At 39.1% G+C, this 17089-nt stretch overlaps 1 protein-coding gene across 1 annotated transcript; it reads left to right on the top strand.

Annotated features, from left to right (window-relative positions):
* Positions 1–2250: 2250 nt before the first annotated feature.
* LOC134573619 (olfactory receptor 6C74-like) lies at positions 2251–6193 on the top strand. The gene is made up of 2 exons (XM_063433403.1): positions 2251–2328; positions 5240–6193. Exons 1-2 carry the CDS (start codon positions 2251–2253, stop codon positions 6191–6193), a joined length of 1032 nt encoding a protein of 343 aa, XP_063289473.1.
* The last annotated feature ends 10896 nt before the right edge of the window (positions 6194–17089 follow it).

The following is a 17089-nucleotide window of genomic DNA, read 5'->3' as shown; positions in this document are numbered from 1 at the left end:
ACCGTGTGCTAGAGGATTTACCTTGGGTTTCATTTATGGAGAATCTGATTAAGATTGTGACATTCTTAAAGAACAAAACTGGCTGTCGCTGGAATCCAGACGCACCCTTCATCTTTCCAGCCTTGTGTTTAAGAGCTTTTCTGGGAAGCTCCCAGCCTACCTGAGCAAAATGCTCTCCCCGGCTGTTCCCACCTCCTATAACCTCCGATCCAGCACTTTATTTAGTCTACCTCAATACAAAAAGAAAGAAGTCCATATGAACTGTATAGAAGCCTTGCTCTGAAAAAAACACCTTAATTAAAATATTCTTTATCACCTAGCAACCTTATATCAACTCATTAGGCAATTCCACTCAGTCCAAAATTAAATCCACTTTTGAATTCACAGATTGGTACTTAGCCAGGGATATAAAAGGTGGGATTCGTCTGATATGCTTCAGATATCTTACGGGTGGGATTCGTCTGATATGCTTCAGATATCTTCTCTCTGTAATGGCGCAAATGAACAGAAAATATTTTGAGACCTGAGCAGGAATTTACCGAAGGGCAAGTTATTGAGTTTCTCCAGGCTTTTGTCCGTTCTCAGAGTTCTCACATTCTTTGTTATTATAGAAAAACAAGTCTTGTCCTGTAGGTACCATTTGCCAGTCAAGTACTGCAAATGAAGGACTGGTTTACATACTTCTTGCTACTTTTTAGTGACCAGCCTCTACTTACCATGTCTTTCATTACTATTAGCTGTTTCTCGAACGAAAAAAGTGGTGATAGGCTGGGGAAAATATTCCATTGGACCAGTCCAGGCTTAGATAACATTGTGATTGCAGGCCATCCACCATTGAACTCATGGTTTAGTAGCCTATATTAGATATCTTGAAACCACTGGATCTGCATTTTAACTAACGTCTTCATCAGAGGTGTGATTGAATGATCATGGTGTGATATGATATTTATGTAACATGTGCCTTTCCCCGTCTCTCCTCCAAGTTTGTGTCACTTCCCATCTTCCCCTTAGTGTCTCTTTTTCCATTTTTCTCCCAATCTTATATTGCTACATTGCACTCCCCTGTACTTAAAAAAAAAAAAAAAAAAAAATCTGTCTCCTGCTATGACCTATGATTTTTTATGTTATGTAGTGTGGAGTACATCAAACCAGCTTGTGTCATGGTGCTTTGCATTTCCGGAGTTACATTCAGGATTGACCTAATCTTTACTTGCTTGATATTCGCGATAGAGGCACAACTTTTCATGTGTAGCGCAAGTCATAAATGACCTATTCTTTAGGTGGTAGTTGACTAGGATGCATTCATCAATCATGAAACCAGAAAGGATGAGCCTCTGATTCTGAGTCCTGGTAACAGACTGATTTGGATCAGCACCGAGAAACCTAAAACAAATCTAACCAGAACACAGGAATAGCATACAATTGCGTAAAAAGGCCACATACATATTATGTGACTAAAGAAAAGAAAAACGTTACCTGCGCTTTCTCCTTAATCCCTATGTATATTTAGACAAATGGAGGTCATTTAGTTGCTCCAATGGCCATTGGAGGAATGCCCGCCTGCCAACGTCAAGGCAGACCCCCCTAAGCGGGTACTAACACTGACCCTTCAGCCTGCTTCCTTGAGCTTCTGGCAAAGATATCTCTAATGAGACAGAAAGGGTATTTTTTATATACACCCCTATACTTATTAACCCTTAATAGGGAACACATGGGATGGATAGCAGCATTGCAACCAGGCTGTGTGATGCAAAGTAAATACAAATACAAATACAAAAAGAGAAGTCCTGCGCTTAAGCAGCAAGGACTACAACACACATCAGCCCCAATATATAGTAAAAACCAAAGAAAAGAAAAACGTTACCTGCGCTTTCTCCTTAATCCCTATGTATATTTAGACAAATGGAGGCTATTATGTGACTAAATACAATTTTTTTTTTTTTTTTTTTTAAGTATCCACTCTTTTTTCTGCCACTTCCTGGCCTGATTTGGCCATTTTCTTTCAATACTTTTTTGGCTTTTATTTTCTATAGAATATTTACTTTTCTTTTTCAGTTTATTCATGTAGTCACCTTTAGAGTACTTTACAGAAATAAATGGGTGTTTTGTTTGGTAGGGACAATAAACATTATCACATAATAGAACCAAGTAACTATTTTATACTCTACAGAGCTATTTACTGTACACATATTGTTTTATAACATTCTGCAGTTATTTCTTCAGAGATTTCAATCTGGACCCACAGGGAAAATGTATCCGTCCATCCGAAAAGCATATAAACTCAGAGCTCTGCTCACACAGCATCGCAGAATGGATTTACTGGTGCAGGTAAGTGACCACATCACAGCACTGGCATAGACTGCAAATAACCAGATTAATTTTGTCATAACCGTAACTTCCAGTCCGTGTTTATTTGTGTTCGCACAGATGTAAAACTCATTTTAGTTTGCTTTGAGAGATATTCTGAAAATTGTCACTAGATAAATCTACAGAGCCACGATTAATATTTTGAGATGTTTAGGGCAATCTCATTACAATCTGCTATTACGTTAGTAGACCAGCTGGTTAATTCTGAGAAGCAAATAAATATAGGAGCTCTGTTAGTAAATGTAATTTAATTTCATTACAGGGGCCGCAAAAGCCAAGGGTGAGCATACAATCCTCTATAAACTCTGCAAATACTGGCTCTTTAAAATAAAGTTATAGAACTATATTTATTTATTACTGGCATTTACAAAGAGCTTACAATCTAAAGGTTAAAATGGGGAGATAATACAAGAGGTAACAGAGGAATTTGTATGTGATAGCAGAGAGGTAATAGTATAACTGCAGCAGCTGATAGCATGTGAAGGGAATGAGGAGGTGATTGACTGTGGTTCCAAACAGCTGGAGGAGCATGCTATATAGTACTATACCTGCCCATACATTATTACACAAGCAAGTAATTAATACGGCAGGGAGAAAGTCACATATAAAGACATTAGTGAGAAAATAACAGTATCAGATTGCTAGCCTTTATGGATGTGCACTTCAACTATGATTATTTGCCAAGGTTAATATTTATGTGCCAATGACAAGTGCAGAATTGCTTAAAATGAAACTTTGCAGAGTACTTCGAAAATGTGTCACATCTTATTCTGATATTCACAGTTTTTATGGCATTATATAGTGACATCATTACATAGCCTGAAAAGAGACATCCGTCCATCAAGTTCAGCCTTCTTCACATCTGCTTACGTTGTATTGTCCTCCTGACTGGACTTTGTACCAGACACCTGTTGGTATTCAAAATATACCTCTGTCGTTTATTCTTCAGTTGGGTTTTTATACATTAAAAAGTAAGTGCTTACATGCAAATACTCATTGGACAGTAGTAGGAAGGGAGTGAAAGGGTGAAAGGAGTACAGATAAGACATAGGGAAGAACGTCATGTACATGTAACAAATAAGTTCCGAGAAAGAGAAAGAACAGAATGATATGAGAAGAGAGACAGCTCAGAACGGAGCAGGAAGAACATAAATGGGATTTTTTATGTACAGGATTTGTGCAGCACATGGATTAAACATGTTTGCCATCACTGTCCTACAACATACTGCATTTATCATTTGTGCTTATAATTTTACATTTAATGACAGATTAAAGGTTTATTTATCAGAAAATCATTGCATTCATTTCATTTTATGAATCACAAAGCTGATTATATTTATGCCGTGGAAAGGAAACTTAAACAAAGGATTAATAAAATAAAACATGTTGAAACAATTTAATCGATTAAGGCAACTAAATGTAACTTAAATCATTCTAATTTATCAATCAACTGTATAACATGTTCACCTAAACTTGTAAGCAATTACCTGGCTTTTAACAATCAGAATATATACACAGAGTGGCCTATATACAACAACAACAACAATAATAATAATAACAACAACAAAGTATTTAACCAGGAAAGGTACATTCAGATTACTCTGGTTTTCAAGTACCTCCTGGGGATGTTACCTTAGCCCAACATCCAGGGGTTGTTACTATTACCCAATTTAATGGTACTCATTTTATCTACCTCGGAAGGATGACGGGCTGAGTCAACTCTGCCAGGATTTGAACCTGTGACCCCCAAGGGTTGAACAGATTCTACTGATGATGCATTATTCTCCACCAATGTAGGATAGCTGTGCAAAGCAAGATGGTCGGCTCTCTCGGTGCACAGCTGAAAACATGGGACGAGACAGAACTATTGACACCTCCATTCCTTCTAACGCATAGAAACAAGAAACGGAATGTTATTTCTCTGTTTATCGGATTACAGACTCCCAGTGCATACACTACCAGGGGTGAACAGACAACAAAATGCCAAGTCATTAAAAAAAGATAAATCACACACACCTAATATGTGATATACATAATGGAGATATCACAATACATAAATGCAAAAACTATAATAATAGCGTTGATAAGATTGATGATAACATTAAAATAAAAATGTTAGCATTTGCGTGGCACACACGCAAAGATGGTGGCTGCAGCAATATTGGAGAGCGGGGTAAGCATGTATCTAACGAACCCATGAGATTAAATTACCAATACCACCCTAGAAAGTTGGATGTTTGTGAATGATTCCCCCCCCCATTGGTGACGAGTACCAACATATTTGACTTCCTATAATGCATTGTAGGATAAACTAGATTTAGGGAAATAATTAACTAAATAATTATATGCTGGGAATATTTGTCCTTGGTCAGATTTCCAGCAACATTGTATCACCTCATTGCTCCTATTTAGGGCTTTAGAGAAAGATGCAAAATAGAGCTGTTGAAAAAATCTCAAAAAGACAAATATGATAAATGAATAAATACATATAAAGTGTAAGGCCAAATAAGAGTAAATGTTTGGAATCTACAACTCTGAAAGCAAGCTTGAGCGGTGATTATGTTACAGTAGGATCAACGGTGACTATTTGTTGTTTAGGTAGTACTCTAGAACAGTATGTTACAAACTGCAACACGTTCTTCTCTGTTTTACATGTCCATCCAACATCCTTTCAATATTGTTATACTGGAACAGTACTGTGTGGCTTGTAGAACGAAGTAGAGGGTGCCACAATTTGCCAATTACCATAAATGGTGGACCTCATTGGAATTGGCTAGAAAAACTTGGTGAATTCATTTAATATTGAATAACTAAAAAAAACGGTTACTGAATGATGGATATGTATTAACAAATCTCTCATTCTTCCACCCAGCATCAGCCGGAGATAGCAGAAGACTTTGGAAAAAATCAGACCCCGATCACCTATTTTATTATTAAGGGGATTTCTGAGGTCCCAGAGCTGCAAGTTATGGTTTTCCTTTTGGTTCTTTTTGTTTATCTCATTACAGTGAGTGGGAACATGACCATTCTCATGCTTGTCTTGGTGGACCCCCACTTACACACACCAATGTACTTTTTCTTGGGAAATTTATCCTTTTTGGATATATTTTGCTTGACTATTACACTCCATAAAATCCTTCTAACATTCATGTCAGGGGATAAAACAGTTTCATTTTTTAACTGTATGGCACAAATGTATTTATTTTCCTCCTTGACTTGCAATGAGCTCCTACTACTGACCGCAATGAGCTACGATCGCTACGTTGCCATATGTAACCCTTTGTATTATCACATGATGATGAACAGTAAAATCTGTTTTCTTCTGGCGGTCATCTGCTGGGTGTTGGGATTTGTAGAAGTCATTCCTCACATGTCAGTAATATCACGCTTTTCTTGTTATAAGTCCAATGAGATTAACCACTATTTTTGTGACATTTTGCCAATCATGAAGCTTTCTTGTAGTGATACCACTGTATTGAAGCTTGTGATTTTTATTGAAGGTCTGCTAGTTGTGAGTTTTACTCCTTTTGTCTTCACTTTCATCTCCTATGTCTTCATCATTGCCACCATACTGAGGATCCGTTCGAGCACTGGGAGACAAAAAGCATTTTACACATGTTCTTCACATCTGACAGTCGTTATTATTCTTTACATGAGTCTGTGTTGCCAATATCTGAGACCAAGCTCAACAGATACTCTGGATTCCAATAAAGTCTTCTCTCTGTTTAACACAGCCGCCGTGCCAGTCTTAAATCCGTTCATTTACAGCCTGAAAAATAAGGACGTCAAGTCAGCCGCCAAGCGGCAGCTGAAATGGTTGCTGTGAACAAACAAGTATTAAACATTTGTGTTGAGTGGACTTCATTTTATCTTTATTGTTGTATTATTGCACAAAATTGTTTCTAAAGTTTGTTAAGAATGTCCTCTGCCAAGCAACACTGGGGTTTATTTGCTAAACAGTTGTAGCTAAACGGAAAAAACAGGCCAAATTAGCTGTAACAGAAAAGAAAAATTTAATTTAGCTTGTTTTTTTTGACAACTGCCTAAATTTGTGAATTACTGTTTACGGTAAAGCCTAGCTAATAACCATTGTTTTCTTTAGGTATTATGCTGATTTTCTGAATAAATTGATCATTGCTGTGCAGAAAACCATTATTCTTCCTTTGCATCCTCTGAATAAAATGATGCTGCTAAAAAAACATGTCCTCAAATATTAATAATAATGACTATTTCTTTATATTGTAAATATAAGCATTTCCTAGAATATATTTAAAAGAAGTGTGTAATTACAGGGAATGTGAATATTTTCCTTGTAGAACTCCACCCATCCCTATAATTGAATGATTTCAACCCCCTGCCGTACTTGGATTTTTTTTTGTTGTATAGAGGAGACAATTTTCCACCTATTGAAAATATAATGTATCCAGTTGATAGTTACAGATCTAATGTTTTCACCAGTAAGCATAACAAAGAAGAAACAACGTTTTTTTTTAGAAATAAGAGCGTAAGCTTCATGGGGTAGATAGCCACAAATATTTTGACTATTTTGTACATTATTAACCTTACTATGACACACTTAAATATCATATTCATTAGTTTAAGAAATAAAATGATGTACAAATGATGTAAAATGATGTACAAAAGATTAGAGAACTTTTGTTCTGGAAACAAAAGTATATTTTATTCAGGAAATAAAAGAATGCTACTTTTAAAAATGATGTATGTGTACCCTGCAGATCCAATTCCCTGCAGCATTCCTTTGTTTGCAAATAACAGAATTGTTTTATACTTACTAAATAAATATTAACATGATTATTAACTAAAAGTGAATCCTAAATGTAGAGTGAAAATGGCCAAAATGCACTTTCAATTCTTAATTTAGTAAATAAACAGTAAGTTGTATTGACATTTTGACTTGAAAATCAACCAACAAAACCCAGTTCAGAAAAGCCATAATAAGATCTCCAGCTATGCTTTTTGTCCTGATTTATGGCTGTCAGATTGCCAGCCATGGACTGTCGTAAGGCTGTACTTCTCACGTCACACCAGTGGTGGGCAACCTTCAACACTCTAGATGTTGTGGAGTCCATGTTCCTGATGTTTCACCAGCATTATGGCTGTAATAGCATCATGGGAGATGTAGTCAACAACTTTTGGAGTGCCAAAGGTTGCCTATCCCTGCACTAGACTTACCGTTGTTTGAGTGTCATTTTTTTGACAGCCCGTGTCTGGTCCATGGCTTGAAAATTTATATTATACACACTGGTCTAATTTCCATTATTGCCACAATCATGTCCTGATCTGCTGTTTTTACTCTACAAAACATATGGGGAAATAACAATCTCATATCCAATAGTCATATTGACATGTTAAGAGTTGTTATCAGTGTTGAAGTGGTCACAATCCACAGATATTTTATCAATATTGGAATGAAAAGGGTCCTACACTTTATATTAAGCCTGCAAGTTTCAACAATAACAATCCTGGAAAAAGGGAATTATCGACACATTAATGGGCCCATCGAAAACCCTGCTGGTGCATTATATTTGGGGCAAAATTGTAAAATTTCCAGCAAATTGGATTCTGGCGAATTCACACAGGCAAATTAAAATTGGTGAATTAAAACTGGTGAATTAAATTGGGTGAATTAAAACGGATGAATTCACACAGGCGAATTTAGACACTGGCGAATTGTGTTCCTGAAAGAGCGCTTAAGGAAGAATAGACTTCAGTTCATTGAAGTGGTTTGGGTGCTGTGTCCCTATCGCACTTAGTGTTACAATGTTAAACATTGAAGTTCCAGAGAACTCTTAGTCTAGCATTGAATAATGCAGGTTTGTTTTCCTGGCACTATAGGATCCCTTTAACATGTATCACTAAAATTGAAACACCATCAATGTTACTATGGTATATGGCAATAAACGTTTCATATAGCACAACGTTGCACAGTAGTATCTTCATGGCGCATTAGATTTGAGTAAATACGGTATATACATTATCAAATATCAATTTATCACACATCTAAGGGAGTGATTAAGTTAATGTGAAATGCTACATGTTTGCTACAGCAAACTGTATTTTGAAGTAGAATTGTAAATATTAAAATAAATTGTCAACGTATCAGTAACTTAAATTCAAAATAGCATTTGCAACTTTTTAGGAACTAGAAGTCAAGAGAGCAACAGTGTTGCAGTGGACAGGAAGGTAGTTGCATATAAATAAATAAATGAATAAGTAACACAGGAAGCCCCTACACCAAGCACGTCAAACTCGCGGCCCATGGGCCGCATGTGGCCCACAATGAATATGTTTGCAGTCTTGTGAGCCGCGAGTTTGCCATGATTACTAAGGCAGAGTAGGCACCTGCTCTCCTTACATTGCAGGTGCCTACTCTGCTCAAATTTACACGGTATCGGCCGGAGGAGAGGTCCCAGCACCCGCCCTCTGTAGTGATGCCGGGTGCTGGAATATGACATAATTCCAGTACCCTGCATCACTAAACTGCGCGCGTGAGGGAGCAGTGAGGAGCAGGAAGACTGAGCTCCCGAGAGAAGAGGCCCCACACCAGCTCCCAAAGATAGGAAGCAATAAATCAATCATGATGTTAGTGTGTGCAAGAATGTGGAAATGTGTGTGTGTGTGTGTGTGTCTGTCAGTGAGTGTGTGTTTGTCAGTGGGTTTTTCTGTCAGTGACTGTGTCTGTCAGTGTGTGTGTGCCTGTCTGTCAGAGAGAGTGTGTGTGTGTGTGTGTGTGTTTGTGTGTGTGTGTCTGGCAGAAACAGTATACCCTGCACTCAAGTTCTGCATGAATGCTCTGGCTTTCCACCAAGGAGGCGCCCCGTGTAAAGGATGGACACCAAAAAATAAATGCGATGTTTCGGCTCAGCCGAGCCTTAATCATGCGTGTGTGTCTGTCAGAGAGTGTGTGTGCATGTGTGTGTGTGTGCGTGTGTTTGTCACAGAGTGTGTGTGTCTGTCAGAGAGTGTGTGTGTGTCTGTCTGTCAGAGAATGTGTGTGTGTGTCTGTCTGTCAGAGAGTGTGAGTGTGTGTGTCTGTTAGTGTGTGTGTATGTCTGTCAGTGAGTGTGTCTATTAGTGAGTGTGTGTCTGTCAGTGTGTGTTGGTCAGTGTTGCGATGGCCGCGGCTGGACAGTGGAGGACCTGGAAGTGCATGGAGGCACGCAATGCCACGTCACATTCCGACCTGAACGTTCTCCACCTTCACAGGTTTTCAAGGAGTAGTGGCAGGGCCGTCTTTAATACTGATTGGACCCTGGGCAGGCATTTGCTTGGGCCTAGCATGAAATCACACACTCCACCCCCACATGAAAACAAAACAAAAACACACTTAGCCGCACTCATTTTTACAGAGACAAAATACACACACTAACACACATACAGATGCAGACACTGACATACATAGAGATACACACATACACAGGTACACACAAACAAAGACAGATACACATACACACAAGTGCATACACAGACACACATGCAGATACACATCTACACACATCCAGATGCACAGATACACTCAGTGACACACTAGCACACATACAGATAAACAGACAAACACTGACAAACATGCAGATACTCACAATAACACACAGATACATACACAGACCCACTTGCAGATACAGACACAATAACATACATACATATACAGATGCACAGATACACACATTGACACACACTAACACACATACAGATACACATTTAGATACACACACTGACACACATACAGACAAACATTTACACACACAAATACACATTCAAACACACACACAGATAAACATAAAAAGAAACAGATACGCATACAGACACACAGTTACACAGGTACAAACAGATACAGAGACACAGATAGGCATACGGACACACAGATACATATACAGACACATATATGCATACAGACACACAGATACACATACAGACATAGATAGGCATAGAGACACACAGAAAGACAGATACACGAATGGACACACAAACACAGACACACATATAAACATACACAGACACACAAAAACAGATACACATACAGACACACATACAAATAGATACACTGTCATGCCTTAATTACGGTATTCCCTTACTTCCTGGTTCCACGGAGCCTAGCCACACCTCTTTATGACACGGTCTGCCTATTTAATCTGACCGCACCAGCTGATCGACGCTGGATTATTAAACTACGTTCCGTACCTACCAACAGGTACAACTTCGTTGTGAAAGCCTCTGCTAACAGACCGGACTGAAAGACTCTGCAAAGTTCCCTTCACCTCTCCTCATCCACGACTAAAGCTTAAACACTCTTCATCCGCCTCTGAGGAGATCTCGGGAACCAGTGTTCTATGTGCCGGAAGCTAAGTAAAACCAATGTGATAAGCGTTGCATCTAAAAGCTGTTATTACCTGTCTCCAAAGTCCTTCGGTAAAATCAACCCCGTTACAGCTAACTTCAACTCATACTGCATATCAGTTATCTGCATCAGTCTTGCTTCAGTTAAAGTTATGGAACAGCTATTGTAACTACTTATCACCTAAACCGTTAATTCTACTAAGAGACTTTATTTGATTCAGTATCTGCAATTTACTATCGTTTTCTCCTTAAAGCTACAGTGCCTATAATTGTGGACTTCAGTTATCGTTTACTCCTTAAAGCTACAGTGCCTATAATTGTGGACTTCAGTTATCGTTTACTACTTAAAGCTACAGTGCCTATAATTGTGGACTTTAGTTATCGTTTATTACTTAAAGCTACAGTACCTGTAAATTGGAATTAAAGTCAATACCTTTTACTTTTTATAATAAATATTCAAACTATAAGAAATCTGCAGTTGTGTTCCTTCATAACAAATGTTTAGACGTGACAGAATAATCCAGCCATTGTAATGGATCCAGTAGATTTCGATTCCACGATAACTTCGCTAAATCAAAGAGTTGATACATTAACCCAAGGTGTGCAAGACCTGCAAGTCACTAACGAAAGAATTCTCACTTATGTTAGAGATTTACAAACTCGTACTCCTCATACTACTATGCTCTCGGCTAGCGATCCTGCTGTATGTAACCCTGAAAAGTTCTACGGTGATCGTTCCAAATATAAGGAGTTTTTTTATTCCTGCAAACTATTGATTGCTTTAAAACCTAGATCTTATCCCACAGAAAGATCTAAGGTTTTTTCAGTTATTTCCTTTCTAAGAGGTGAACCTATGTTCTGGGCCCATACCTTTTTGGACAATGATGACCCCATCTTAGGCTCACTGGATGAATTTTTTGAAGCCATGTCTCTTCTCTATGAAGATCCTAACAAACAAGCTACAGCTGATTTAACAATCAGAACACTACAGCAAAGAAATAGACCTGTTGAAGATTACATTGCTGAATTTAAAAGATGGGCTGTAGAAACGCAATGGAATGACATCACATTGCGCAACCAATTTCGAATTGGTTTGTCTGAAGCTGTAAAAGATGAACTGTCTAGAACAGAACTCCCTACTACTTTGAACGCTCTAATTCACTTATCAATCAGAATTGACAGAAGATTAAGAGAAAGAAAGGCAGAAAAAGCCCTTTTTCATTCTAAAGACCGAAGACCTTTTACTCCCTCAAAAGCTCCAGAAAAGACTTCCTTACCAAGTGAACCTATGGAAATAGGGGTAATAAGAAGTCCTCTCACTCCTGCAGAAAAGAACCGAAGACGTCAATTAAACCTATGCATGTATTGTGCCTCTCAAGATCATCTGGTCTCTGATTGTCCCTTATTAAAACGGACAAAGGCCGGTAGACAAGCCTATACCTCTGCGATCTTCAGTGCACTCCCCTCAACATCGACCACTCCGTTCACACCTGTATCCCTTGTAATACAGTGGGATAAGGTGAGAATTGTGACTGAAGCTCTCATCGATTCTGGTGCACATGGAGTATTCATCGATTCAACCTTTGTAACAAAGAATAAAATTCCTTGTGTTCAAAAAGCCATTTCTGTTCCTATTAAAGTGATTGACGGCTCCTTTATCTCCTCGGGACCGATTCTTCATGAAACCATCCCTCTAAAGGTAACCACCAATCATATTCATACTGAATTTCTAGTATTTGATGTTATTCCATCACCTCTCTATCCCGTTATAATAGGGATCAATTGGTTAAGGAACCACAACCCTCAAATTTCATGGTCTCCTTTCTCTATCACCTTTAACTCACATTATTGTAAAGAAACATGTTTACAGCAAATTCCTATTCTTCAAATCTCCAAAGAACCAACCATACCTTCTTGTTATTCAGACTTTTCAGATGTCTTCAGTAAAAAAGAAGCTGAAACGCTCCCGCCTCATCGTTCCTACGATTGTCCTATAGACCTCATACCTGGTGCCCCAGTACCCTTTGGGCACATCTACCCTCTCTCTGAGGCTGAATTACAAATTCTCAAAGAATATCTAGATGAAAACCTACGGAAAGGGTTCATTAGACCCTCTAGTTCACCTGCTGCCTCAAGTATGTTTTTCGTAAGAAACAAAGACCAGACTATACGTCCTATCATTGATTACAGAGCCTTAAACAAAATAACAGTTAAAAATCGTTATCCTCTTCCCCTCATCAATGAACTGGTTGAACGATTGAAAACTGCTACCATCTACACCAAGCTTGACCTTCGCGGGGCATATAATCTCATCAGGATAAAGGCTAATGATGAATGGAAAACTGCTTTCCGAACAAGATATGGCCTCTTCGAATATCTGGTGATGCCTTTTGGCCTCTGCAACGCCCCTGCAACTTTTCAACATTTCATAAATGATATCTTTAGAGACCTATTGGACGTCTGTGTCATCATTTATTTAGATGATATTCTCATATACTCCAACACTCCTGAGGAACATAGAAAACATGTCAGATGGGTGTTATCAAGACTCAGAACTCACAAATTATTTGCTAAACCCGAAAAATGTATTTTTCACGTCAAAGAAATAACCTTCTTAGGTTATGTCATCTCCCCTCATTCAATAGGTATGGATAATTCAAAAGTCGATTGTATTATCAACTGGCCTGTTCCCTCTACAGTAAAAGAATTACAGCGATTTCTAGGGTTCGCCAACTTCTACAGAAAATTTATTAAAAACTACTCTGAGATAGCTCACCCTCTCAATCAACTTAACAGTAAAAAACATCCCTTCAATTGGAACGAGAAGGCTCAAACTGCCTTCACTGAATTAAAGAGAAAGTTTACAACAGCTCCTATTCTTTAACTTCCAAATCCTTCATATCTTTATGTCCTTGAAACGGATGCTTCGGAAGTTGCAATTGGAGCTGTCCTCTCTCAACATAAAACTCCTCAAGAACCTCTTCATCCTGTCGCCTTCTTCTCACGATCATTATCTCCTGCCGAAAAGAATTAACCTACAGGAGAAAAAGAATTACTAAGTATCAAAGTGGCTTTAGAAACCTGGAGACACCTTCTTGAAGGCGCTCGGAACTCTTTAATCATTTATACTGACCATAAAAATCTCGAATATCTTCACTCCAATAAAACACTGTCTGCTCGACAAGTAAGATGGAATCTCTTTTTTTCCCGGTTGAACTTCCAAATCGTCTTTAGACCTGGGTCCAGAAACAAAAAGGCTGATGCCCTTTCCAGGATCCATAAGGACACTGAAATTGAACCTCCTTCACCTAAAATCATTGGAATCTTATCTTCTCTTATTGATGACATTAAAGATCTCAGTGAAGATGCTCTCGAACTTCCTAAATCAATGAAATTATCCAAGAAAAACGGTCTCTACTATTTCAAAGACCGGATTTACGTACCTCCCTCTTTCAGAATTAAAGTACTCGAATTCATTCATGATTCTCCTCTGGCAGGTCATCCAGGTATAAAAAAGACCCTTGAATTGTCTAAAAGATACTATTGGTGGCCTCGTCAAGACCAAACTATTGAATCTTATGTCAAATCTTGTTCTGTATGCCAAAGATCAAAACATGTCCATCATCAACCATTTGGTCAATTATTGAATTTACCGATTCCTGAACGACCTTGGCAATCCATTTCTATGGATTTTCTGGTAGAATTACCTCCTTCTCATCATCATACCACCATTTTAGTGGTGGTAGACCGCTTCACGAAAATGTCTAATTTCATTCCTTTAAAGAAGTTACCCACATCCTCTGAACTTTCGAAAATATTTCTTGATAACATAGTTAAACTTCACGGACTGCCAGACGAAATCATTTCAGACCGAGGAACTCAGTTTACCTCCAAATTTTGGAATGCATTATGTGCCACTCTTCATATCCAACGTAAACTATCATCTGCATATCATCCTCAAACAGATGGACAAACTGAGTCAACCAATGCTTAGAACAATATCTACGATGTTATTGTTCTCACTTACAAGACGATTGGATAACTTGGTTACCTATGGCAGAATTCGCATACAATAACTCTTTTCATACCAGCAGTAAAATGACTCCATTTTTATCCAATTATGGATTTCATCCTTCCTCTTTTCCTGCTCAGACAATTTCTTCATCTAATCTCTCTGATTCGGATCAAATTTCTCATATGTCCTCTTTATTCAAGAAATTGCATGAGAATCTAGAATTGGCCTCCTCCAATCAAAAGAAGTTTTTTGATACAAAAAGACAACCTTCACCTTCTTATAAAATCGGTGATCTTGTCTGGCTTTCCTCAAAGAACATCTCTACAAATCGTCCATCAAAGAAGTTAAGTTCTCTTTTCCTTGGTCCTTTTCCAATAATATCGGTTATCAACCGTAATGTTGTTAAATTGAAACTTCCCCCAACTTTAAAGCTACATCCTGTTTTTCATGTGTCCTTGTTGAAGCCTCATCATCCTGACCCTTTCCAAAGAAATGTCACTACTTCTCCTGATCCCATATTGGTCCAGGGTGAAGAAGAATACGAAATTCAAAGTATACTGGATTCAAGGATCCATCGTGGCTCCTTACAATACCTCATCAGATGGAAAGTATATGGAATTGATGAAGATACATGGGAAAACTCCTCTGACGTTCATGCTGACAAATTAATTTCCAGATTTCACAAACGTTACCCTGCTAAGCCAAGTCAATAGCACCCAGAGGTTGCTCATTAAGGAGGGGATACTGTCATGCCTTAATTACGGTATTCCCTTACTTCCTGGTTCCACGGAGCCTAGCCACACCTCTTTATGACACGGTCTGCCTATTTAATCTGACCGCACCAGCTGATCGACGCTGGATTATTAAACTACGTTCCGTACCTACCAACCGGTACAACTTCGTTGTGAAAGCCTCTGCTAACAGACCGGACTGAAAGACTCTGCAAAGTTCCCTTCACCTCTCCTCATCCACGACTAAAGCTTAAACACTCTTCATCCGCCTCTGAGGAGATCTCGGGAACCAGTGTTCTATGTGCCGGAAGCTAAGTAAAACCAATGTGATAAGCGTTGCATCTAAAAGCTGTTATTACCTGTCTCCAAAGTCCTTCGGTAAAATCAACCCCGTTACAGCTAACTTCAACTCATACTGCATATCAGTTATCTGCATCAGTCTTGCTTCAGTTAAAGTTATGGAACAGCTATTGTAACTACTTATCACCTAAACCGTTAATTCTACTAAGAGACTTTATTTGATTCAGTATCTGCAATTTACTATCGTTTACTCCTTAAAGCTACAGTGCCTATAATTGTGGACTTCAGTTATCGTTTACTCCTTAAAGCTACAGTGCCTATAATTGTGGACTTCAGTTATCGTTTACTACTTAAAGCTACAGTGCCTATAATTGTGGACTTTAGTTATCGTTTATTACTTAAAGCTACAGTACCTGTAAATTGGAATTAAAGTCAATACCTTTTACTTTTTATAATAAATATTCAAACTATAAGAAATCTGCAGTTGTGTTCCTTCATAACAAATGTTTAGACGTGACGTACACATACAAACATGCAACACCGTCCTGTTTCCTACCTTTTAGGTGCAGGAGGGTGACTCCCCTGGGGTCCAGTAGCTACCTCATGTTGACCCCTTCTCTCCTTCTTCTCCTCCGTGCGGCGCTCGGTGAATGCTGGGAGGCAGTGACCTCCTCCAAGCATTGTGAAATCATCACAGGGGCTCTTAAAGCGCCGCAGCGCTGACCGAGCCCCCCGAAAATACATTGCCATCGGGTGGCCCTTAAATCATGGGCCACCTCATCGTGTGGCCCACGGTGGTAGTTCCAACAGGCTGCACGTACCACGATGGCCGGCAGGCTGAAGGGGCAACTGCTTTAGGCCCCCTAGGATAACAGGGCCCGGGGCAGCTGCCCCTTTTGCCCCGCGTTAAAGACGGCCCTGAGTAGTGGCAGGACCCGCTTAGGCACAGGGTGCGGATGGCGCCATTGGTGGTATACTAGAGGCTGGACTCCAGAGTCGCATCCTGTGAGCGGCAATCAGGGCCGGTGCAAGGATTTTTGCCGCCCTAGGCAAAAGTAAAGTTTGCCTCCCCCCCCCCCCATATGACATCACAATGCCCCATGTTAACTATCGCAAGTGCTGCAGTGCCGCCGTGTTTACATTAAAAGGCCTGCAGGGACAGGCTATAGACACCAGAACCACTACATTAAGCTGCAGTGGTTCTGGGGACTATAGTGTTTCTTTAATGTGAGGTAAATTAGAGATTAGTGCCACGAATAATATACTAGATTGCCTACTTACAATCAGATGAGGATGGTGGTGGGCTCTAGCTGCAGTCTGG

Source organism: Pelobates fuscus, chromosome 9 (genome assembly GCF_036172605.1).
Source record: "Pelobates fuscus isolate aPelFus1 chromosome 9, aPelFus1.pri, whole genome shotgun sequence".
Taxonomy (NCBI): domain Eukaryota; kingdom Metazoa; phylum Chordata; class Amphibia; order Anura; family Pelobatidae; genus Pelobates; species Pelobates fuscus.
Note: the sequence above shows the minus strand (reverse complement) of the source record. Positions and strands in the feature narration are given on the sequence as shown.

Coding starts and splice junctions, on each gene's coding strand:
- LOC134573619 (XM_063433403.1), top strand. CDS start 2,251: ATGTATCCGTCCATCCGAAAAGCATATAAACTCAGAGCTCTGCTCACA. Junction 2,329..5,239: donor GAATGGATTTACTGGTGCAG/GTAAGTGACCAC, acceptor TCTTCCACCCAG/CATCAGCCGGAGATAGCAGA.